Source organism: Pogoniulus pusillus, chromosome 30 (genome assembly GCF_015220805.1).
Source record: "Pogoniulus pusillus isolate bPogPus1 chromosome 30, bPogPus1.pri, whole genome shotgun sequence".
Classification (NCBI taxonomy): domain Eukaryota; kingdom Metazoa; phylum Chordata; class Aves; order Piciformes; family Lybiidae; genus Pogoniulus; species Pogoniulus pusillus.
Window position 1 is genome coordinate 10,191,169 of NC_087293.1, and position 25,706 is coordinate 10,216,874.

The following is a 25,706-nucleotide window of genomic DNA, read 5'->3' on the forward strand; positions in this document are numbered from 1 at the left end:
CCCCTTTCAGTGCCCGTCCTCTCCTCAGCGGTTGTTGTCCCCTCAGTGCTCGTCCCGCCCGCTCTCCCTCCAATGCCCGCTGTCCCCTTTCAGTGCCCGTCCTCTCCTCAGCGGTTGTTGTCCCCTCTCAGTGCTCGTCCCGCCCGCTCTCCCTCCAATGCCCGCTGTCCCCTTTCAGTGCCCGTGGTCCGCTCACAGCCCCCGTTGGCCCGCGCGCTCAACCCCTCCTTCTGCTCTCCCCCCCCGCCCCGTTCCCGCGCGCGCGGGCTGCCGGCGGCGGCGCGGGGCGCGTGCGCAGTGCGCGGGCCCCGGCGGGCGGGCGGAGCCGAGCCGCGCCGAGCGGAGGGAGCATTGTGCGGGCGGGAGGACGGAGGGACGGACGGACAGACGGACGACGCCGAGCAGCGCCGTATTCCCCGCTGAGGCCGCCGGCCGCCCTCCCCCCCTAGCAACATGTCGGGCCGGTCGGTGCGGGCCGAGACCCGGAGCCGGGCGAAGGATGATATCAAACGGGTGATGGCGGCCATCGAGAAAGTGCGCAAATGGTGAGCGGGCCGCGCCGCGCCGGGACCCCGCGCCCGCCCCCGTACCCCTTTCATTCCCCGCCGTGCCCCCGCACCCCTCCCTTTCCGTCCCCTCACGGGGCCCGAGCTCGCCGGGCGGGCGCGGGGGGGCGGGGAGCCGGCGGCACCCAGAAGCCATTTCGCTCCTACGAGTCACATGAAGGCGGCGGCGGCGGTGGTGGCGTGTGAGGGCGAGAGGCGGCTCCATTGTGCGACCGACCCCCCTTTCTGCCGACCCGCTCCGCTCCCCGTCGACCCTAGCCCGCCGCAACGCACCGCGGAGTCCCGGCTGGCCCGCGCCGGGCAGCTACGGGGCGAGCGAGCGACGACTCGGGCCCGACTCCTCCCGCCGCCTTCCCCTACAAAGGGCCCTGGGGAGAGGGCCTGGGAGAGCTGAGCCTCAGGGTCTGTGTGAAAATAGTGCTCGAAGAAGTCATATTTAAGAGAAAACTACTTTAAAAATCGCCCTGCGAAGCGCTCGAGAGTTTATTTCTTATTATTGCACATTTATTTATTTATATCACCTTTGAAGTTTGCACGTAAGCACAGCCAACCCGGGCGCGATCGTCTCCCACCAACGCTCCGGCAGTTCCGAATGCCTCAAAGAGCAGGGAGAAAGCATCTAATTGCCCCTGGAATTTGTTTTAAATGATATAATTAAAGGTTGTTCTCCTCGTTAAATAATTCCCTTTTGTTAGGCCTTAAACGTGTTTGGCATTTTCCCCACTTTTGTCTTTTTTTTCTTACCCCCTCCGCTTTTTGTCAGGAAAGTCAGTGTGAGATGTCTGAACAATACAGTGGAGTGGTCACCACTTGTGCTGTGCGGTCAGCCCAGGGTTTTGGGATGCGATAAAGACCGGTGCCAGTGTGACTGGCACTTTGCAGTGCCTTCAGCAAGTTGACAGACTGTCTTTGTGCATGTGTATCTTGAAATACTTTCTTTAAACATCTGAAATCGGTGGAGGAATTCCTTAAGTTGGTTTTTAACCTGCCAAGCTCAGCTGTTCTGAACCAGGTAAAAGTAAGGGGATGCTTTTATCGCAGTCCACAGCGAAAGAAGAGTGAAATACGAAACTAAATGTGTTCGTTATTGGGGTGAAAGGGATTGTTGCCTTTTAAATGGCCTTGAGCCGATGAATGGGCCTGTTGGCTTCAGCCGGACAAAGGCTCAGGACGTGTGTCCAATAACGCAGTGCTCGAGATGGGGATTTCAAAGAATCCAGACACTGTGTAGGGAGCCGGAGCAGCTCCAGCACCGCGCTTCGGTTGGTTTCAGGAAGTCTCTTCTACTCGGGTGGTGTTTTTAAGTGCTGTTTGCTGACTGGTGGGCCAGCTTTGAAGGGTCAGAACAATGCAGAGCGATGTGACAGGACTTTTGTTCAAACAGGAGCGTTGTTGGATGTGTGGGACTGTTTTGTCTGTAGGTTCATTCATGAGCACGGTGTAGTTCCTTTGAGTCGTAGCTTGTGGATTTCAGAGAGGAGTAGAGGCAGAAGCTTGGCAATTCAACAGAATGCCTGATTTGCTTATTTTTTCTTGGCAAGGGCTCTCTGCCATCATGTCAGTTGCTATGGCTTCCTCTATAAAACAGAAATCTTACAGTATAAATAGATTTTTGTACAGCTTAAGCTTTGTAAGAGACAACTTGCTTTAAAGGGTTCCTGTGGAGAGTCTCGCAATGTTTCTTCTAATTATTGTCAGCAGTATTATTGTGGCTTTTTGTGTGTGCATCTCGCAATCATTGACATAAACCATTTTCCTTAATTTCAAAGGAATCTTAATTTGGAGAATCTCATGATTCCTCTAACTGCAGTCGAGTACAGTGGGAAAGGAGCAAGAGACATTCTGTGTCTTGTGGTTTAAATGCTTTAAGCAGACTTGGCTTGTTAAATTGAAGTTTACACGCGAGCAATTCCTGCATCTTCACAAGAGCCACATAGGCGACTTCTAAATGTGCAGTTTCATTTGCATAATAGGAGCAATTTGTTGCCATCCACAGCTCTTCTGTGGAAATGCAGCCACTGAAGGCTGAAATACCTTGCACCCAACATTTCATAGAACGGAGTTTTCTAAGACTCGTGTTCCTGGAGCGCTGCATGCTGAGGATGAGTAGAGAGGCAGAGCGAGCTGTAAACTCTTCCAATCAGACAATGGCTCTGGTGCGTGCTGCCCAAGGTGTGCAGTAGTCTTGTTCTGCGGCACTGCTGAATGCCTGTGCTGTCACGTCTGTGAATGTGCCTGTTGGAAAGCAGTTTCCATCAGGACAGACTTTGTTCCTTTGAAAATTAGCATTCTTTCTCAGACAGTGAGCCCTTTGATGCAAGTACCCTATCTGCATGTGTGTTAGCAGGGCGCCCAGCGCTGCTGGTGTTGCTGGAACTTAGTAGTAAACAATGGAGTTGTTACATTTTTATCTTGAGATTAATGCAACCGTATCTCTTTTGTTTAAACTACTTTGGTGAATGAGCATCTGTATTATCAAACAAAGCACGTGTCTGACCGAGTGCATGGTTGGGTTGTGTTTGTGTGGCACAAATGTTAGATTTCCATGACTAAGAGGGTAGTTCTGCCCTTTTTTAAATCAGTGCTTGCACATTTTCTTTCAGTCTATTAACAAAAAAAAATCTTTTGGGATAAATTTATCTCAATTGAGTTGTGAAAGGTACAGGAATGATTTTTGTCCTTAAAGATTGATGGTTATTTGTAGATTCTAAATGGGTTTTTGAGAACAGAGAGGTAAAAACTGTTGTGCCTGCAACCAGTGTTAGAAAAATACTGGGAATTCTGTTGTTTCATAAAAGTCTGATTTATTAAATGGAAAAAAAAAGCAGACATCTACCAAAAAACAAGTAACGGGCAGGAGGCAACCATAAGTGATAGGACATCTTGGGAGGCAGTGAAATAATTTGCATGGCTGTGTAACGCTGCTGGGGTTTTGGACAACTGTACAAAAGTTTAAGGATTGGAAGAGGTATGGTGTGGCTGATGGGGTTAGGTACCCTGATTTAGAGAATGCACCAGGAATGAGGAAATCTCTGTGTTGCCTCTGAGTGCAGAAGTCCTTTGACCTTTTCCTGACCCACAAAAGTCCTAATCTATAAGGACAATTACAGCACCTTACAGAAAGTGTAAGTGTTTGTTATGGCAGGGCATTGTCTGTAGAGCTAAGCATGACTTAGGATGTAGGTGAAGACAAAGTGTGCAGTGTAAAAGTTGAAGAGCAAAGTCAAGACAGGAAGTGTTACCTGGTTCCATTGGTTGGTATTGATAGCTAAGAGAATTTCTAGACAGCACTGCTGCAGCTTTTCCTCACTGTCTCCATTCAGACTTGCTAAAATATTTCTGTGTGGTATGTAATGCTCTGAGACTGAGCTTCTGCAGGTTTTGCTGCTCAGGCTTCCTTACTAAAACAGGCTTTCACTCTGAAAAATAGCTACACATAACTTCTTAACATGATGTCTTTGGAAAAAGACTGTTTGCTGCTGCTGGATTGCCACCCTGGTTTAGTCTGGCTATGCTGGCTGTTTGGTTTCCTGCTAAGACTGTGGTTCAAGTGGTGGCATTTAAACTAAAAATGCCCAGTGTATGTGCAGGACCTGCACTGAACTACTGTAAAGGCCCAGACATGCTGTTATCATGCTTGAATTAAGATATGTGTTTTCTGAGTCATGATTATTTCTTTCTGAGCCAGGATACACACTCTGACTTCACTGGGAGTTGGGTGTATGCTAAGGGTAGAGTTTTGTCATGCGTAAGCCACGTCTCTCTACTGTGGGAAAAGGTGCTTGTTGCAACGTGGAACCCAACAGAACTTGCTTGTGAATGTGTCTCCTCACTAAGTTAAAGGGGACTCTCCTACTGGAATGTATTCAGATTAACTCTGAGAGAAGGTGACATTGCCATTAGCCTTGTCCTTGTCCTACATGGTATTTCAATGTATTTGCAGCGTGGTCAAGAAACACCATGTGTATTTGGGACTGCTTTACATTAGTCACCAGCCAAACATCTAAACAGCAATAGGCATGCTCTGAAGAGGAAGCCTATGTTTCAGAAAACTCATTTTTGTGCATCTAACAGCACTTTTTGTGTATAATAATGGCATTTTCTTTCCCATTCCCCTTTCTCCTTTGCTTGATCCCACAGGGAGGTCATAATTCTGTGATTTTCACCAAACTCTGTTGCAATGCAAGTGAGTGTGATGTGATAAATTCAGCATTATGACGTCACTTCGTGATCATCAGCAGAAGATGGGGTATGTGGGAGCAAATCCTTGTGTAAATATAGATCACTGTGCAAAATGACAGTCATGGTAAAAGGCCAAGAAAGTGCCAAAGCCTTTTTTTGAATGAGGAGATATTGGCAGTAAAGGCTTTTCTATTCCCGTGCCATCTCGTGTCTCTAGAACTCGCTGCTGCAGAAGCTGCCTTGACACTTTATGTATAAGTGTAATATACACTGCTGTGTTTGCTCACCAGTATATTACTTTTATACATGGAATTTGATATTCATTTCTGGAGCTTTAGCACTAATAGACAAAATACAAATATACTTAAGAGACTTGGGCTATTTAGAATGGAGAATTGAGTATATAATTATGTAAGTTCTAGGATATTAGTATGCCTCAGGCATAAGCACTAGAGAAATGTTGATACTAATGCCTACCCTACGTATCCTTGGCTGTCCTTTAAATGCTGTTGTAGATGTGGTTCAGAATTTCAAAATGCTTTAACACTATTTCAGACAAATGTGAGGGTTTGTTTCTGGTGTACTGATGAGTTTCTGAATTTACTAGTGCTGAAATATTTAAGATACATTTCAGTGTGGAAGATGTTAAAAGTTTTGCCATTTTCCAGTGTTGTTACTCATGAAGGAACAGGAGAGGTCTGGAAACAAAAAGTGGGGTTTTTTGTAAAGCTGTGAAGTTTGCCAGCTAGACATGGACAAGTCAAGTTGATAAGTGCCACACTGATACCAAAAAGCACTCAGGTTGGTGGTGTTTAATCAACCACCTTCTCCAATCCACCAGCCAATAGAGGATCAACTTATAGATTATAACAATAAAAAATACGCCAGTCGATTACTTCAGAAGAGGTGGAATGAACTTATGGGAATGGATCTCAGGATGAGGGTCCTGCTGAAGAGCAGATCCATTTTACAGACAGGAAAACAGGTGAAGAAACTACTTTAGGTTTCACAACAGAGTGGACATTAATTCCACTTTCTACTCCAGCATTTTGTTAGCAGGATGTTTTGTAGTTTGTGCAGCATTTGGCAAACTATGGGCATAATTATTAAACTCTCAGTTCTAACAAAATGAAAAGGGAAGTCCCAGATCAGCTGATTGGGATGGTTTTGCTGCACAGAAGACAAAGAACATTCAGAGTAGAACTGGTTTTGGGAGTTTAGGGTTTTTTTTCTGTTTGTTTTGGGCCTTGGTTTGAAATGGAAGGGCAGTAAGTATTACAAATAATATTTGAAGCTTTATTTGCAATAAACATCTTAAATCCTGGAGTTATTTTACCCTGTTTATCTTAAATGTCTAAAAGTCATTAATATTTCTTTGTAAACATATTTGTTACCTGCCAGTGATTTTATGAAGTTTTAGAGGAAGTATCTTCTTTTCTGATGAATATTTTTGTGGTCTTGAGCCTTCAAAACTGTAAATGCTTACACATGTAAAATAGTTGAGCAATAGCTGTGTGATGTTGGGTTTTCTTCCTAGCCATAAGTGTTTGCAGGGCTGGGATGTTGGTGTACTTCCATCACAGAATACCCTTATTCCCATTTCTGTCTGAATTGCTGTGTATTGAATTCAGTTTAAAACAAAATCCCTATAGCTGAGGTTTATCAAAACATAAAGTGGTACATAAGAAGCTCAAAAGCATTAAAATGTCAGGGCTGACTTTAATACTAGAAGGAAAAAGTTACTAATATAGGTTTCCTCCTGTGTTCTACAGTCTGTCCAGTGAAGATGCTGTGTGAGGCTGCTTTGAGATGCTAACAGGTATCTTGAACTTTTGGTTTTCCAGTGCAGCATCTCTAAGTAATATTTTGCTGTAGGAAAAGACTAAAATCTTGATTTTTGTAAAAGCATTTATTCACCTCTTCCCATATCCAACCCAAAACCCTAGCTGGTTTGATTTCCATATTTGCAAAGGATTTCCTAAGTAGAAATAAGTTCAGTTTGTCTTTTATCTTTAAAAAAGAGCAAATTTGTATCATGATCATCTCTTCACAATTAAGTGTGCTCTCATTATTGACATACCCTCATCTCTCCACTGTCATTTTTATCACATTTAGCAGCAGAGCTCCAAATTAGCGTAAAATTGGGTTTTGACATACTTTAGCCATCTAGCCTACCCAGATGGATGTCTCTAAACAGGCTGAGGAAAAACTGTGCTCTAGGAAGAACAGTGGGGAAGAAATGAATTTAAAATAGTTCTGTAATTAAAATATCCTCGTGGACAGATCCAAAACTTTTCAAATTGCCATATATAGCTTATTCTTTTAAAAACAGGAAAAGTGTCTGCTCAAACAAGGGAAAAGAAGTCAGATTGGCTTTAGTAACTAAAGCAAGTAGTCAGGAGTATGTTTGTGGCATTTGTGTGATGTGGCTGCTTTTGATTCTGGAAGCCCTTTCTAAAAATGGAGCTATCACATAGATATATGTATTTGGAGTCGCATCCAGCTTCTCTCATCCTGCAGAGAGTATTTCTTAAATAATCTATAACTGGATTCCAAATTTATTATTTAAATGTGTTTTCTTTTTTTTAAAGAAAAACATTTGAGATCTCATGCCAAATTAATTTCAGATGTTCCTGAATATTTAATGGAATTGGTCTTTGTTGTTAACTTTTAATTGATCCATTTGCAGAGCTATATTACAAACCCAGGAACCAGCAGTGGTAATCTGTGACCTGAAAACTGATCACAGAAATGTGATGAAATTTCTCTGGCATTGTGAACCTTCTTCTAATATTCTGATGTAAAGGACTCAAGGAATTCATCCCTTAACTAAGTGTTCAGCATCCTTTCCATCTCCCTGCTCTGTGGCTGCAGGACCCCCTAATGCAGCAACACCCTCCAGCCAGATTTCCTTCACTATTTATCAGTGTCACCACTTCATGGCTGGCAGGGGTCTGCACAGAGTGCTGCAGGTTATGCTTTTCCCCTCTTCAATAGCCTCAGCTTTCCCTTTCCAAGAGAGCTAGGCTCTCCAGAGTCTGAATTCTGCATCACAGCACATATTGTTACCAATAAGGCTGTTGGTTGTAAGGCTGGAATGTCAGGGCTTTCTGACAGGAGTGTTGAGTGAATGTTAAATTGCCAGCAGCAAATTTCTACCCAAAAACAAACCTCAGATGGTCCAAATGCATTTAGATTTCTAATACCATTAAACAGCTTCATGACAATCAAAATACGCTGGTCTGTCTAAAACCTCTTCTGCTCTCTAGAAGCTTAAGTGAAAATCCTAGGTATTAAATTTGCATTTTTTAAATATCTGTTCTTCTTAACTGTATCTTTAATCCAGATCTTATTACTGCTACTGCAGTTACTCACCTAGTCAAGTAACGGCCCTGAGAAATCTGAAGGTTAGCAGTGCTCCAACAAGTTTTTGAAATGCAAAGAACAATTTGCACAGTGCAGTACTAAAGACGATGTAATAGAGATCATCCTACTTAATAGCCTATTTAAATCCTTGACACCTTACAATAGTAGATCACTTCTTATTTGAGTCTGAAGTTTAACTGTAACTTCTCCTGCATTGTAATTTTATAGGGAGAAGAAGTGGGTGACAGTTGGCGACACATCCCTAAGGATTTACAAATGGGTACCAGTAACAGAGCCTAAAGTGGATGATGTAAGTATCCTGCAGATGTCTTGCTTTTTTGAAGGTGCAGACATTGATGTTTAGGGAAAGTCAAAAGAAATATGCTCACTATTATTTGAGCCTTTAAGCTAAGACTGGTGTGAGTCTTGGAAGCGTTTGGATTGAGGACCTCTAGGGAAAATGTTGATCTCTACAGAAAGTGATGGTGATGGTTCACTGGGTTCCAGCCTTCACCAAGTCAGCCTGAATCAATTCTCAGAGAATTGTTAAACATTCATCTTGAAACTGGTTTTTGAAACCTTTCTCCATCATAATAATTGGGAGGCAGAGAGGGAAAGCTGAGACATCAACTTTTCCTCTTTCTGCCTGATGATTTAAAGCAGTGTAGCCAGATCGGAACTGTGTGGAGAATGAATTCTATCTGTGTATCACTGCTGTTTTGCTCAAAAACAGGCACAAACCACTGAAGTAAGGGCAGGCGAATCCTGTGGCACTGAGATGACTTGTTATAAAATAAGTCCAACCCAAGCAGTGCAGCAGATACGCTTCTCATGTAGTTAATCTGTGCTTTCTCTTGATAAATATTTTGTGTATGCATCACGGTTATGTTCTTAGTGTGCAGTGTTCATGTGCCATGATAGAATCATGTGGCATAAAAATAAGTATAAAGATCCAAGTTGATATGCCTCACAAATTGTTCTTCAAAGAGAACATTGCTCTCATTTTATAAATTGAAATACTGTATTGAAAAAGTAACCCATGGTTCCACAGCAAATGAAGTTAGGTACTCCTTTCTTGGCCTGTCATGTGCTTTTGCTCTATTTGAAGTGTGACTTGATGCCATAAGATCTATGTGGAAGAAAAATGCTGTGTTAATAAATGTGTAAACCGATGTTTTTTTTTCGGACAAGTCAAGTGTCATGATCTTGTTTTATTCAAAATCCATATTCCAGGCCTATTTTTGATTAGCATTGTTTTAACTAAGTTTGTTTCTTTCTGTACCTTTGGTTGTACCACAGATTTTTGTAACTGTAAGAGTTGTGGTAAGCCTCTTTTGTCCTTGCAGTGCTTGAGCACTGTGGAGTAACCCTGTGTGAATGAGGAAACCTTCCCTGGTGTCTTTACAGAAACTTATTCACTCTTTCTAGTTGTCAAATGTTTGGTATTGATTTTATTATTTATAATGCATAGGGAAAACCTGTGAGAGGGAGAGAGATAGGATATTTAGGCTTGCAGCTTCTTATGACTGTTTTCTCACAGTTAAGGTGTGCCTGTGTGATGAGTATCATGGAACTGTGAAAGAGAATTTTGAGTCAGTTTCTGGATGAACTTTCAAGGTCAATGGTACCTGCAGTCGAAGTCCCTTGTTAAGAAGAAAGGGTTTATATAACAGTCTCTATGTACAGAGTTTAATTGTATTTCTTTAAACATCATCTTCAAGTTTTGGCTTCAATTTGCTGAAATTGGGACACTTGAACAAGACCAGTTATGTTAGTGTCCTACCTGTCATATTCTTATTACTAGTTGTGCAGATGCAGCTATTGTAGGCTTGATGTCAAGGTTTTTGTCTTTTTGCTCTGGCAGTTCTCATAATTAGACCAAATGCATATATTTTAAAGTAACTACCAGGTAGGGGTCGTTTTGGCTATTTAATTTTGTTATGGCTACCCTTTTACATCCCATTTCATCCACTCGTGAAGGAGCAGAAGGTATACTTGTTTTTTTGCTAGAACCTTTTGAATGCTTCGTGTTTCAAATTGAAGTTGTTTTTTATTTCACTGAACACATGTTATATTACTTCTCCCTCACATATTGTTCCTAAGACACTTTGACATTTCTTTGAACTAGAATTAGCAAGGCTCTTTTCCTCCTCCTGATTTCGGAAGGCTGCTATAGAACCTCCTTGCTTTGATGGCTAAACCTTTTTTAAAAAACTCTTTGCAGCTCAAATGGCTCACAGTCATTTTCCAATATCTCTCCTTTGGCAAAAGTACTCTTTAATGGAAAACACAGCCAAAGCTGAGAGAGAGGTGTCCCCTCTGAACTGTGATTTTGCAAAGGTAAAGAAGTCCACGTGCTTTCACCTCTGCTTCATGTATTACAGAATAAAATCTGGCTTCTCTGAAGTAAAAATACAATTAAAAAATAAGCCTAGTCATCTATTTAGCACAGAGGGAAAAAGCCTTCTAGATATCACTTGTTGAATCTCTTCTGCAGTTATAGACAATATTTGATGGTGGTTTTAGTCCTTTCCTTGTTGGAGGACACTGTCTTACCCAAATGGATGAATATTCTTCCTAGAGTCAGGCTTTTAATTGTCTTCTCAGCAGGCACATGGGATCCTCCAAAAGCAGTGCAGCTGGCTCTTTCTCCTGTGAGACTCATTACGTCACCTCTTAATTGAAAATGCTGCATCCCTTAGCAGATGCAGCTCTTCCACGTGATGGATGCCACTGACTCTGCCTTTGTTTTAGGGCTTGCAGTCCATACTGTTGTTTGGTCATGAGCATGTTGTGATCTGTTGTTCACGTAGGACTGTCTTGCCTGTGCTTTTTCTTTAAGGCCAGTCTGATTTTTTCTTAATATATCTTTTTAGTTTTAGTGAAGAAACAGTATTAGTTGAGAGAAGGAGGAGGTCTCTGCTGTGTTGGTGGTTGAGAAGGAGGGAAAACTTGTTTTGTTAGTCTTAAAATTCTAGATTTGTTACTGTTCCTGTTGTGTGTGCATGCATATTGGCTAGGTGTATTCTACAAGCTTTCTGATGTGAAAGGGAGAACAGGTTGAGTTTTGTAGTGCTGTGTTGTGCATAAACCATACAGTCAGCAGAGTTAGGAGCTTGGAAATATGCCAGTTTGTGAATCTCAGCCCAGCGTCTGATGAGAAATGTTCTTCCCTTTTCCCAGTGCAGCAAAGATTCTTTTGACCTTGCTTTTGTAGCTGTTTGGACTCAGTAAGGAGGGAAGCTAGCAGCTCCTGAGTTCTCTGACTCTCTTTCAGCAAACCATTCAATCTTTGTGCCTCAGTTTCCCTGGCTGCAGAATGAGGGGATATTATTGAGAACTTCTGTACTTTTGACAAAAATTATACGGTTGTTGGAAGATGAAAGATGTGTTAAAGTGTTAACTGTCACTAGATTGTTTTTTTAATGAAACCCTACATATCCTCATGTTTGTGTCATGAAGAATACAATTAGAAAAACAACCCTGCAGTGTTTTGGGATTAATGCCCATTACTACTACAATGGCTTTGCTTTCCTGAATTAGAGAGATGCTTACAAAAGTAATAGGTAGGAAGGGGTTTAAAATTGCAATATGGATTTCTCTTCATGGTGATAGTCTCATTGATTTGTGGTACCTTTTGTTTTTCAGAAAAATAAGAATAAGAAAAAAGGCAAAGATGAAAAATGTGGCTCTGAAGTGACCACTCCAGAGAACAGCTCGTCTCCAGGGATGATGGACATGCATGGTGAGTGGGAGAAGGTCAGCCCCAATTCCCTATGACACTGCTATGAACATACACTAGAGGTATTGGGAGTTCTCCATTGGCCAGATGTATGGACAGCATGACTGAGTCAAAGTGGAAACAGTATCAGATATTCATTTGATGCCTTGGACTTCTGTGGATGTCCTAACAGTTGTTGAAATGCTATTTGTGTTTGGGCTTTTGGGTTTTTGTATTTGTTAGTGGAGCTAAATATGCAAATAAAAATAGAAATAGCTACCATTTAAAATGCTACAGCCAGGTGAAGTAGCACATCCCTTAAGTTTGCTGTTTGGAGAACCAAAAGACCTCCAAAGCCTCAGTGCCACCTACTTGTGCAATTTGTGTACCTCTTAACTCAATGAGTGGTTTGGGTTCAAAAGGCTAGAACCAGGAAAGGGAGATCTGTTTCTGAGGTGTCTTGCTTCTGTTTCAGCTTGGTGAATTTAGTTGGTTAAGGAACTGGGTTTTTTGTGTGCCAGTCAGGCACTATTAGATCAGTTTGATTTTTTTTTAAAAGTGTGAACTCTTAAGTTTTATCTTCTAGATGTTCAGATTGTTACTGCTGAGAATGTAGCACCATTTGATCTGATAAGAGGAGATCTCTTTTTAGTGGGTTGTAAATTTTTAATTTCAGTTTTATTTGCATTTATATTGGGTCTTGGTTGGTTTTTGCAGTGTTCATAGCAAGTATGGACTTGTGAATTACAGGGCTGTGCAGGATTTTCACAGGTCTGGATTAAGTTTTCATCTCTTTTGAATTTATTAGCTTTTACCTTGGTCAGACAGTTTAATTTTCTTAAGTTTTGTTTCTCCCACCCATGAGGTGAATATGCTGCTTGCTTTTTTGTCATGTCGCTTAGGTTTTTAAGCCATATCTACAATTTCAACATGAATTTAATCTGATCTGACTTCAGACTGCTGTGAAAAGAGTTGGTCCCATCACCAGCTATGTGTTTCTGAAGTCCTTTGGAAGTAATGATTGTGTGGGTGCAGAGGGAGAGGTGGATTGACTTTCGCACTCTCATATTTTGACTAGGAATGTTTTAACTAATAATGTTTTTAACTAGCAATGCTGAGTTACTTTTCTGTAGGAATCAGGAGTTTCCCTCGTGGTTACCCATGGCTGCTGGCCTGGCTTAAAAATTTCAGAAAGTTGCATTCCACTGCTATCCATAAAATAGTAGCTGAGAGACTTGAACCACTGTTGTTGGTTTTCACAGGAGGAAGGTATAGGCAGAGTATTTCCTGTTAACAACAGAGACATGATCTGTGCTGCAAAAAGTTACTGTGATCCAAGTTTTTGGAGGCTAGAAAGTAATCTGGACAATTAGAAACTATAGATATTGGGACTGAATGTTGCATTTTACCTTCATGATGTTTTGTTGGGTGTTGTTTGGTTTGTTGGTGTTTTTTTGACCTTTAGGACACACCTCAAAAACTATTCACATGAACACTTAGTCCTGTGTTATATGAACTATAAAATGAGACTTGCATTTGGGTTGATCTGTTTTACTCATATTACAAAAGTCTGAGTTCTTTTGGATGAGATCTGAGGAAAACACTGTTGTTTTTAGTATAAAGTATTAAAGTACCTTATTTGAAATTTTTTGGGGTTTAGTAACTGCTAGAAACTCCTATGTCACAGCACAGGCTGCAAGAGCAAAAATTGTGGTGGTCTGGAAAGAAATTAGATGTGTTGAACCATATGCCTGGACTTGATCCCTGGCAAGCTAGAGTATATCTTGTGCTATCAGAGAATAATGCAGGAAACACATGGAAGAATTAAAGTCAGATTAGACTTCCTTATTTTCACCTCTTTTGTTACCAGATGACAATAGCAACCAGAGTTCAATAGCTGATGCTTCTCCAATAAAACAAGAAAACAGTAGTAATTCCAGTCCAGCACCAGAACAGAACTTGGCAACACAAGTGGACGGCACTGAAGTGAAGTCTGATGAAACTCAGACAGAAGCAAAGGAGCAGCCTGGTTCAGAAGGTAAGCTGGAAAGAACATCTTCAAAGCCAAACAAAAACTGTTATCCTTTAGTGTATAATTTATTTGCTTATCCATTTTAAGCACTGAACAATAACAATTTGAAAAAGTGGTTCTCAGCACTTCTGTGAAAATGGGCCATAATCTCTGGCCTACGAATGATCCTTCCATGCAACTGGAAAGGTCACCCTGACCTTCAGGATCTTTTCAGAGAGGAAACAAAGTACTTGTTTTATTGTTGTCATAATCTCAGTCTTGAAAAAAGAAATAATTTTAAATCATCTTTGAAATGGCTGCTACCATGTAATCACAGAAATCTTGAGAAGAGTTACTTTTGTAGATCTGTGAATGGTCATTATCTAGTCTGAAAGTAAAAGAGATGTGAGGTACTTTGAAGTTGTGGGGGTTTTTTTAACTATGTAAACTTTAGTGTAAGTTGTTTTTTCTTCACCCTGCTAGCTGTTTATTCAAAAGGTAAATCTGATTTCTGTCCTTATTTCCTTATTGTACTGCAGTTGTTCACAGATGAAAAATACATGAGAATGTTTTGAACCTCACTATTTAAATGATGTTTTGGGTTGCTGTTACATGGTCTATACTTACATTCTTGGGAACATAACTTTCTCCATCCTATTATGACAGATGAAATATGTCCTTAACACTATCCTAATGATTTGGTTGCAGGGTTCTTCTCATAGCAGCGCAATTAAATTATGCCTGCCTGATTTAGTCCTTAGCTCAACAGATCCAGCAATCAATTTAAATTTAGAGCTTTTATCTTGGTGATACCAGACTGGTTAAGTATGTTAAATGTTGTAATTGTTAATTTGGGTTAAAATTTGACATCTGAATTGCACTGAGATTGAAATAAATCAGAATTCCATATCCTTCAAACAAAATCTCAACTAGCATATTTGATCATGGTAAATGGTAAGGATTTACTCCTGGGTCTGATATTGTCAGAACCTGCTTGTGTGAAGTTGTTGCATAGCTTACATGCTCCCCTGACTAAATTTAGGTTCAGGAAAAATCATACCAAGTTCCCTGGATTAGTTCCAGAGCCAGCTACTGTAAAATGAAAAGGAGATGAAATGACAAAAAATACCTGTTATGAATTTAGGTTTTTCTAGTTGGCTGTATACCGAGTTTAAAAATTCATTAAATAATCCTTTATCTACCAAAGTATTACGATCAAACCCTTCTAATTGTAACACTATTCAACTGTATAGTGTTAATGACCTTGTGCATCTATCTCATGTTATTACAAATCAAGAAGATTCTTTAAAGCTGAGGAACAGTTTAGGTGGTCAGAAATGCCTGATGTGGACTTCTCAAAGAAAACAGGTGCATCCAAGACATTTTGGTGTGTAAACAAGTCATTTGAATAGCTTGGGGATTGACAGTTTAAGATAGTACATCTCCTTGCCACAAGGTCAACGGCAGCCTGAGTGGTAGCTGTCAGTGCCAGCTGGAGGAGAACACAGCAACTATGAGCTGTCCACTGAAGTTGCTATAGGTGTGTTTTCTGTCGTGGGAAGATGTGTGCTTCAAAGAGCTCAAGCTGCAACATGCGCTCAGACATACACAACAGAAACTGAAATTCCTTCTGATTCTTGGGACTTGTTTCTTTGTCAGCATGAATATGCTTTTTTGGTGAGACATGGGAAGGGAGATGATTCTGTCTGAGTTTGCTGAATATAATCTTTGAGACTGCTCATTGTAGGCGTGACTCCTGCTTGAATTCAGTCAGAGAAACTTTCAGAGATGCTTGTGGTGCTTTTTATACAGTACACCACAAAAAATATTCACTGTTCCCTGGTTTTGTCATCCTCATTAATCAAAGTTGTGCAGAAAAGTCTTTGATAGTGCAGTTCTTTTCCTCTTGAATAAAGTTTACCTTTTTTAGGAATCTGTGGAGGGACCACTTTATAAACTTGACTCTGAAGAGATTTTTAAATGAGGTAAAGGAGGGAATGGGTTCCAGTCCTTACCACAGTTCTTGATGTGGGTACTGAAGGAAATGAAACCAACCATTAACCATCAAAGGGGCTTGGTTTTGGCAGGTGGTTTTTGTTTGTTTGTTTTGTTGAGTCTTTGCTTCTGGACATACTGTGTTAAACTTTCAGGGATCTTTAACCTATAAAGGTATTTTAAGTGCCCTTATCCTCTCCTGGAGTGAATGGGTGCTTTAACCCGGAGTCCTCTGTAAGCCTTTGAGAGAGAGAAGGGTTTTAAAAAACCCAACCATCCAATCCCTCTCTTCAAAAAAAAAAAAAACCCCACCACAAAAATTGGAAGCAGGTAAGAGTTATAACAAGCTGGAAGACTTATCCACAAGTAGGCACTAGTTGTAAAAAATTTACAACCTTAATGGTTTAGCTAGCTGAATTTCTACATTTTATCTTAAAAATAGTATCAAGCAAAACAGTGGGTTTAAAATAGAATTTGTAATGATAATATATTTAATTTAGTCATTTCAATATTTCGATTCAGACTGCTTTCTTCTGTCTCCTTAGCTACACAGTTTTAGATCCATCGGTTATCACGATTCTTTTCTTTCTGGTTTGAAGCAAAGCTCCTTGTGGTCAGCCCCTTGGGAAAATTGATGTTGAAACTTGTTTGGTAACAGCGTTGACGTGATTGTGTGTTAGAGGGTGTGTGTGAGTTCAGCTCCCTCTAGGGATTGATTCCGGGAATTGTATCCTGCTGGCAGCGGGGAGGAGAAAGGCTGCTCCAGTGATAGTGGTCCTGCAGTTTGAACTCAATTCGTTATATTCAGTCGTTACGTATGTTATCATTAATGATTACAGAGGAATGAAATAGGTGTGTTTGGGATGTTGCTTGTGAGCAAGCATCCTAAAAGCTCCTACTGAATCCTTTCATTTGTTTAAAATTATTTCTTGACATTTTAGATACCTCTGATGAACAGAATTCACAGTCTTCAGTGGAAAATTCCATGAATAGTTCAGAGAAAGCAGAAATTCAGTCTTCTGGAGAAAATGATCTAATTACAGAGGCATCTAAAAACTCTCAGGTAACTTAAAACACAAAAGCCCAATTACCTGGAATTACCTGGAATTTGAAAAAGAGTCTTTTTACCAAAAAGCAAATGTAATGAGGCAAGTTTTGTTTAGACTGATTGCCAAAAGTGATGACAGTAAAGCAGCTGTAGAATATTAGATGTCCATGTATCTGGTTTTGTGGTTAATTTGATTGGCTTCTGGCATTTCACATAGTCTGACAGTAAGACGAAGTTGGTCTGATTCTTTCTGTTTCCTAAACTAGTTTTCTGAGGGAATATTAAATTTTCATGTTAATAAATGTTTGGCCCTAACCTACTGGACAGGCCCCTTTGAAGGCTATTAAGAAGTAAAATGTCTTCTATAAATGTATGTATCATGTGGGAAAGTTAAGCTTTGTAGATTCAGTGCATGAGACGTTTGGATGTTACTCACTTGTCTAGTGAAAAATCATATGTGGGTGGGAGAAAGACAAGGTCCTTTCAGTTGTCCCACTCATACTGAGATCCTCAGGCAGAACACTGCTCAGTCCATGAGTTTCCCTGTGTGTAGGTGGCTCATTTCTGTGCTCACCTTGTGCTTTACAAACCCTTCCTGTTCCACCCCATAGACATTTCTCTTGTAGCCAAAGAAAAATCCTGGGCACTTGGTATGGATTGTGCTTGAGTGTGGATCTGAGGGAAGCCCAGGTATAGCCATGCGTCAAGGCTTCTGCTTGGTGTTTTCACTGTGGTGTTTAGCCTGGAAGTAGAATTTTGCCTTTTGTCTGTAGGTGAAAGGAAGTGTGAAGATGTGGAGGTAAGATGAGAGGAGGGGTTTCAGGAATGGTCATGTCATTCTCACATCTGGGGATGCTTTGGATTTTACATGTGACACACCAAAGAGGTTTTTCATGCTTTTTGCTTGATGCTTACAGTGCCTGAAATTCAGTGCAATGATAACATGGCTGTTTTTCTTTTCCCCCTTATTAAGGACTCTGAAGGAGTGCCACCTTCTAAAAAGATGAAAGTAGAGGCTTCCCAACAAAACGTTGAAGAGATTTAGACTATAGATTTTTCTGGTCAGTTTTTATGTAAGGTACATCAGTGGGCTTAATTATAGAACAACCTTACTTAAACATCTTCTCTTGGATGAGGACAGAACTCCTAACTTTTCAAGTTACCAAGCAAAAATCCAAGAAAGCCTAACAAAGGTTTAACTTCTCAGACACTGAAAACTTTTTCCTGTGAAACAAACGTTGAGAACTTTTAAGTTACTGTCTCTGAAATGGTTGGAGTAAACAACTCAGGAGGGGTCTACGCACTGTTTCTAAAGTCAAAATTACAATTATGTTGCTGCTGTATTTTTTTTTTTCATTTCTCTATTTAACATTGTAAGATATTTAAGGATGGTACAGGTCAGGTATTAGCTTTCATGTGAAGTTCATTGTTCTGGCGTGACGTCTGCTTTTGTTTTGTGCCTTGTGTTCTGAAAACAGTGCTAACTTTTACAAGTTGTTTTGCAACTGTCTCCTTTGCAAAGTGGCCTATGTTCGTATAATGACATGTAGTAAGGCTTTCTTTTGGGTTATTTTTCCTTTTTCTTTCCTTTTTTCTTTTGTTTTGGGTTTTGGTTTTGTTTCTAACTTTTAAATCCCTGGTGCTTAAATTTTTAACAAATACGGATCAGGAAGCCATTTTCACTCTTGGAGTCCAAGGAGAAAAAGGAGCTTGATATTTTATTTTAGCAGCTATAGTGGAGATCTTTTATTGAATGCATGGCATTCGCAACTGTAAATTTGGTCTTCTAAATACTTAACTTCATCAGAAGTTAACATGATCTGTTTACCATTTATAGTCCAGATCTGAATATATACTATAACACAGCAGTTAAAATACTTAGGTATTAGGTCCAGATCTCTGTACTGGGTACAACTTGCTTTACAGGAAAGTTCCAGCATGTACATAAATAGGATCAAAGGGATTGATGCACAGTGAATTTATTTTCAATTGGTCTTTTTTGATAATCATGTTTTCACTGAACTGGATTTCATTGTACTGTTTCTTTATGAGATGTTTACTTCTTTGTTCTAGGTTAATAGTGTATTTGAGGTTTCTGTTTTTTCCTCTCAGCAAGTCTTGTAAATGAGCCTTGTGTTTCATAGTCCCCACATCACTGTTAGAAACGTGTCTTCTTTTGGATTATGTTGAGGTGTGCGTATGCTAATCTTGATGGAAAGGCACGAAGTACGTGCAAGTCCCTTCCAGTTCATAGCACGTAGAAGTGCAGAATCATCTGCACCAGGTCACAAGGGCCAGATCTTCCAGTGGGATTCGTATTTCCAGGGTGAGCTCCCAGTTCTAAATACCTGGTGTTGGTGGGAACAGCTTTTTCCTCGCTTCAGTACACACACACACATACACACACGTACGTACGTCTGTATGTACATCTGCTGGATCGGGCCCTTAGTCTGCCTTCACTTTGTGTGGGAGATGGAACTTGTAATTTACAATAGATCTCACAGCTATGGAAATGGTTGCATGTAGTTTGTAAGCTAAGAACTGTAAATACTTTTTTAAATGAAAAAAAAAAAAGGAAAAAAAAAAAAAAGAAACCAGAAAGAAATTGCTTCCAGTTGATACATTTTCCTAATTAGCTCTTCATTAAGCTTATTTATTTCTGAACTCTCCAATAGTGAAAATGGCTTTGCACTTAGACTACTGCATTGCGTCTGCAAGTACCACTTTATGCTGAAAACCAAGGGGGAATGGGGAAGGGAGCTGAGGGAGGGAGAAGTGGGGAGCAGATACTGACCTTCCATAAGATGTTTGTAGGATTGAACTCCAAATAACCTATGACACTCAGTTTCGGAACTTTTCCTTTATGTTGAAATAAAAACTTTTTTGGATTTTAACTAAATAAAATCTGATTGCAAATCATTGATGAAAACAGTGTGCTCCCTAATAAGTTTTTGGGATTTCTGGTCTGATCATGAAGTCCATTAACATTCTGAAAATAAGGAAATGAGGAGCCAAAACACTCTTATTTGCACAGTATATGCAATGAAACGGTAGAATTCTCTCTTGAATTGTGTGTATGCCTAAAATGTGGATAACTGGTCAATGATGATTGCTTTGTATGTATATTACCCTCAGATTTAAGTGATATTTTGTGAGAAGTTCTATTGATATATTAAATGGGCAAATCTAGAAAGATTCAAACTGAAAAATATTTTTGATTTACTAACTTTTGGTTGTTTTTAATGCTAAAACAGAAACAAACCTGATGCCACCTTTGACAAGTAGTTGCGTTTACTAAGCCCTCTCTTCAGGTGCATCGCAGCAAGTTTTTAGGTTTTAATTTTGTAGACGTTTCCAAGGGAATAAATAGACTTTTCATTTAGAAACTAATTCCTGTACTTTAGGAAGAAATAAAAATATATATAAATAGCACTAAAAATACCTCAAATTTTTTCATTAGATAGAAGCATTTATTGGCATTATTGACATCAGCAGGTTTAATTATAAACTTCCTTTTCTCTCCTGTGGCTTCTGCTCAGAACCATTTGTTGTTCTGGGGCTTACCAGACAAGGCATCATACCCATCTTCTAGAGGCTTTATTTCAAAGTAGAAATGCTTTAGTTACAGCTTACACAGAATACATCCAGAACTTTTCTTTTTTTAACCAGAGATTCTAGTGACAACAGACAACTGAACAAGCAGATAGATTTGGGTTCCTTAGACCTGTTATTGTCAGTCTCTAAGGGAGGAGGCTTTGACATTATCTGGTATGAAGAAATCCAAAATAGTGTATAAGACTGTTATTAGTCTTTTTTTGAAGTGCCTGATAACATTTATGGGCCAACGGATGTGATTAAACACATTTTAATGCCAGAAAGTACAGATGGGACCAAACCAGAACATCGAATTCAAATCAACCCAAGGTTTGAAACCAGATCTAAATCCAGCTTTTTTTGGCTTGGACCTATCTCTACCAGAAACTCATTTTATGAACTCACTGTAAAAAAAGGTTTATTGAAAGCATGGAGACGTGGAGCAGAAGGAGAGATGTAATTTTCTTCAAGATGACTGAAAGTTCTCATACAGCTGACGTTTTAGAAATAGTGCAAATATCAAGAAGTGCTTCCTTGCTACAATGCTGAATGTTGGAGCTTCAGTTACAAATAAATACATAACTGAAATTAAAAAAAAAAAAAAAAGACAGAAAAAGGGGGAAAAAAAGGAGGAAAAAAAAAAAAAAGAGAAAGCTAGAAGCAAGCAAAGTAAATTAGCTGAGTGTGGAACATGTGGGAAGGCCTTCCGAATAAGTGATTTACTCAGCCAAACATTTTATAGCAGAACTATTCCTTGGAATTTTTATGCTTGGGAAAGTAGTTGTTAAACATTCCAAAAAAAAAAAAAAAAAAAAAAAAGTGCTGGCACTTACAAAACAACATAAATAAATAAGTAAATCAACGAGGCAGTATATACAATATTGGTTTTGGGTGGCTATCTTCATACATAAACATTGTCACGTTTTGGAATGTTCTTTATTATCTAAGGGCCTGTTAGAAAGGTGTAAAGAATTTTGTTTTCTTCAATACCTAATCGTTTTCCATCTTATGATTTGTGTGTGTGTGTGTTTGTACAGCAGTATAATTTTTTTTTTGTTTGTTTTTCACTTATTTATTCCATCGGTAGTTATGGTTTGTACAATGTACAATGGTTTCATTTCAAAAATAAAATGGAAAAAAAAAATCACAACATGAATGCGGTGTCAAGAATTTTTCTTTTTTAATCAAGAATCTAAATCTGTTTAATTTGGGGGGGGTGGGGTTTAAAGAAAAAAAAACCCTACAATAAATATATGTTTTTATAAATAGTATTTTTAAATGTGCATTTTATGGTGTAGCCTCATTTGGTGATGTGAAGGGATGAGCCCCAATTCTGCGATTCCTACAGAAGCTTTCACAAAGTCAGGCCTACTTAATGCAGTTACTCCTCCTACCTATTACATAGTCATGGCGTTTGACTCAACAAAGTATGTGGACACCTGTGCCTGTGCAGATAGCTTGGGACCCCTGTCCCAAGGTCACTCTCACATGCTTAAGATCATAGCTCCCTTTCTCACTTAGGTTTAACTTGCTAACTGAAGAAAAGTTTTCGAACACGTACACCAATGTGTTCTACAGTATCTGGAATATTTTTAGGTATTCCAAAACAGGCAGAGAAACTAAAGGTGAGAATCCATCTGCTGTGTCCAGAGCTTTTGAAAAACAAAGGAAAGGGGAGGAGAAAACCCAAAAGCCTTTGAAATGTAAGCCTGAGGAATGCAAGCTGGGTCTGATTTTTAAGGTGACAAGTATTTTGGGAAATAGGTGGGCACCTTCTTGCTCCCACAGTGCACCAAAGGCAGAATGCACCTGCTGTGCCAGTCTGCCTGTGCCTGATTTTTGCCTTTGTTGTTGACAGAACACAAGAAAACAATATAATGTCCTGTGGTCCTGCTCTGGCAGGGGGGTTGGACTCAGTGATCTCCTTGGGTCCCTTCCAACCCCTAACATTCTGTGATTCACCTTTGAGTGCACCAAAGGTGTCTTGATATAAGCAGGGCACGGAGCGGGACGGGGGTGGTTTGTTTTTGTAATAGCACCACATAAATAGATTTGACCAATGTAATTAGAGCAACCCGTTGAATAACTGGGTAATTTGAGGTGCTTACTTGTTGGCCTGGTACTTGGCTAATGTGTTTTGGTAACTTAAATTGGGGGGAGGAGGGCACAGGGTGAAAGCACACTTCAGTTTGAAAGCATGCTATCAAGGGTGAAGCTTCTTGGGAGTTTTGGAAAGATTCTTTACATTCAAGATGGATATAAAGTGTTCAGCTTATTTTTAGTGTTCTTTGTGCCCTGTCCAAAGCAGCCTGCAGTTTCATAGACAGCTGGACTCCCCTGCTGGCTCAGCACTACCACAAGGGTGAGCCATAGGCAGCCTGCCTGCTCCCAGCATGGTTTTGTTACCTTCCGTGCTCAGTGTCCTCACCACCCACATAAGTTCACTAACCTGGGGAAAAAATACACATTTGAGTTGTTTGTTTTTTTTTTTTTCTTCTCTGGGATAAATCATTAGACTTATATAAAGGAATTATATATAGGGTGGAACTGGAGAGAGAAAAATGAGAAGTGGAAAGTATGTGTAATTCAGGGGAGTTCTAGAAGGAAATGCCTCTGAACAGGTAAGGCTCTTGCCAGTAAAGGAGGAGCAAGAGCCCAGTTTAGCACCTGGACGTGGAGCTAGAAACTGGCCCTGTGGTTTGCCTGGGAGCAAGACAGGTAGAGGAGCCAGCAGAGTAGTCAAGAGATGGCTGGACTCCCAATGCCTGCAGACAGCCCCACGGTCTGAGGCTGTAAGAGTCCTTACACCTCATCAAAATGTGAATGCTTATCTTCCTGTCTGTAGATTTAGGAGGATAATCTCTTACCACTAAATGTTGTGGAAACACTGTGGGAATCTCTTAAACCAACTTGACTGTCTCTGTTCAGTGTGCATTGCAATTGAATTCTGAGTTGGTGAATGGGCATCTCCTCCTGTGCTGTTGAAGGAGCATCATCAGAAGATGGTGGCCTGTATTTCACCTTGCACTGCAGACTGCCAGAAAAAAATACAAAGGAAAAGCACAATCAAAAGATGCTGCTGTGGCCCCTTAGTGTTTTCCTGTGCCTTTCAGAATTCCTTACTGCGGAGGAGGAGAGGATAGCTGGGAGTGTTGACCTGTTGTTGATCACCTAAATGCTGACTGTAAAACAGGCAAACCAAGAGGTCCATCTCCAGAACACCTGGGTTTATTTCAAGGGATGCCCCTTTCCTTGCATCTGCAGTATTTGTGCTAAGGGTGACTAGAGGAGAAAACCCCAAGCAGCATCAGATGTTAATCATGGCTTAAACCATAACCTCTGGTTTAAATAATGCTTTAGTGTACTGCTAAATCTTCTTAGAAGACTGTCTTCCTACCTAGCAGCTTTATTTTAACAAGTTACCCGACTTTTCAGACAGGAAAAGATGCAAGTGTAGCTTGCTTACGATTTTGGGAGGTAAATGTATATAGGCTGTTGTCATGCAAGTGCTGGATGCAGTGCTCTTGTTTATGGGTGGTTGTGATTTTCTTCTTCAGGTTTACTTCTCCACCAACTACATGCAAGACTTAAAATAGGTACTGTAAAACTATGAATGTTGCTTTGAAATGGTCTAAATGTTGTATTTAAAATTACTCCCAGTTAAAATGCCTTGCTGAGAGATAGCATTGGTTGCTTTTGTTTGGTTTTTTCTCTCTCTTTTTCTTAAAACCAACATTAGTATAAGGTAACACTAACCAGCTATGCTCAAGGCCACAGTCATGTTTAGCTTAATTTTAGTCATCCATCATGAGCTGAATGTCAGTCTCTTTTTAAAGGATTTCTAGCAGAGCCCTCACATGATGTGGCCATGCATTACTGCTCCTTTCATGTGCGGGGAAGTATTTGACCTACCCCTCCTCTCCAAAACACTATGATCTGGCTTGATTTCCTGCTCTATTGGAGAATATTAGATCACTGTAAAGGCATCATTGTGGTGTTGCAGGAATGCTTTTCCTTACAAGCCCAAGACTTCTTATCTCTGTCTCTTGAGTTTCCCTTGATGTTTTTTTCTGGTTTTATAAAACAAAAAAAAAAGTAGCAGAGATGTGGCAATTTAACATTTGGAGATTTTTTTTTTTTTGTTCATTTGTTTGTTGTTTTTTTTTCCCCTCCTTCTGAGGATGACTCTGTAGAAGAGCCTGTTTTTTGAGTGTGTGGTCCTAGAAATGAGAGAATCTAGGCAATAAATGCTTTGGAGTAAGGTACCTAGAATAGAAATGCTCTCCTGGTGATGAAGGTTTTTTCTGGACTTCTTGTATAGATCTGTATGTATAAGGATGGGGTTTGGTGCTGTAAGCTGCTGTTCTCTTTAGATGAACACATCTACTGACCCTACTGCTGTGTGTTCCTGTTGACTGACAGGGTCTTGCTTCCTTAATGCTATTGAAAGGATGAAATCCAATCTTTACCTCCCATGAAACAACTGTGGAAGATACATGGGTTAGGTGTAGCCATCAGGCTGGCAGGAGAAGCTCCGTGTCCTGAGCTTTTCTCTGTGGTTGCAGGCTTGATCTCTCCAGCCATGTCAGGTCTCCAGCTACCTCTGTAGCTGTCCGAGCTTCTTGCAGACCTCTTCTGGAAAACAATGAGCAATTTACTGTATTAAAGCCAGTTTATGCTGGAAATATTTCATGGATTTAATCACTAACTCATCAACGTTCTTCAGCCGGTTCTGGGCTTAGATCTACCCTACATCTTCCCGTGGTCACATTAGTCCCTTAAGTTTAGGGCCGTTTTTCCGAGGAGCAGTATTTCCAAAGAAGTGTAATTAGTACCTCTTGGACTGACCACAGCCTCCCCGGGCCTCTTCTCAGTCTTAATGCTGGAGGTGGTTTTGCATTTTTCATCGAAGCGTCCTCAGGCACCACCTCACGCCCTACAAAATTGTCATGCGGGGTGGAAGCAACACGCTCGATCGTTTAAGCCACTTGGGGAGGAACGGGGACAGGACACCAGTATCGTGGCGCTGGTGTCCTGCAGCAGCTTGCCGGGGCTAGCGGCCGCGCTCGCTCCCGCCGAAGGGGGCAGCGGCGGCGGGCGCAGGGTGCGCGCAGGCCGCAGAGGAGGCGCGGCGGGAACGCTCCGGCGCCTTTAAGTGGGGCGGTGCGGTGCAGCGGGGGCCGGCCCGGGGCGGAGCGGGGCGGTGGCGGCGCAGAGCGGGCG

General features: G+C 40.7%; 1 protein-coding gene across 2 annotated transcripts; it reads left to right on the top strand.

Moving 5' to 3' along the window:
• Positions 1-308: 308 nt before the first annotated feature.
• On the top strand, positions 309-19,808 carry BCL7A (BAF chromatin remodeling complex subunit BCL7A). Of its 2 annotated transcripts, XM_064168331.1 has the most exons (7): positions 463-545; positions 4,707-4,815; positions 8,343-8,424; positions 11,763-11,859; positions 13,706-13,873; positions 16,783-16,904; positions 17,863-19,808. In XM_064168331.1, the coding sequence occupies exons 2-7, from the start codon at positions 4,781-4,783 to the stop codon at positions 17,932-17,934; spliced, it is 576 nt and encodes a 191-aa protein (XP_064024401.1). In that variant the 5' UTR covers positions 463-545; positions 4,707-4,780; the 3' UTR covers positions 17,935-19,808. The 2 variants fall into 2 exon arrangements, with proteins under 2 accessions (XP_064024399.1, XP_064024401.1); XM_064168329.1 differs by lacking the exon at positions 4,707-4,815 and having other exon boundaries at positions 309-545.
• Positions 19,809-25,706: the final 5,898 nt, after the last annotated feature.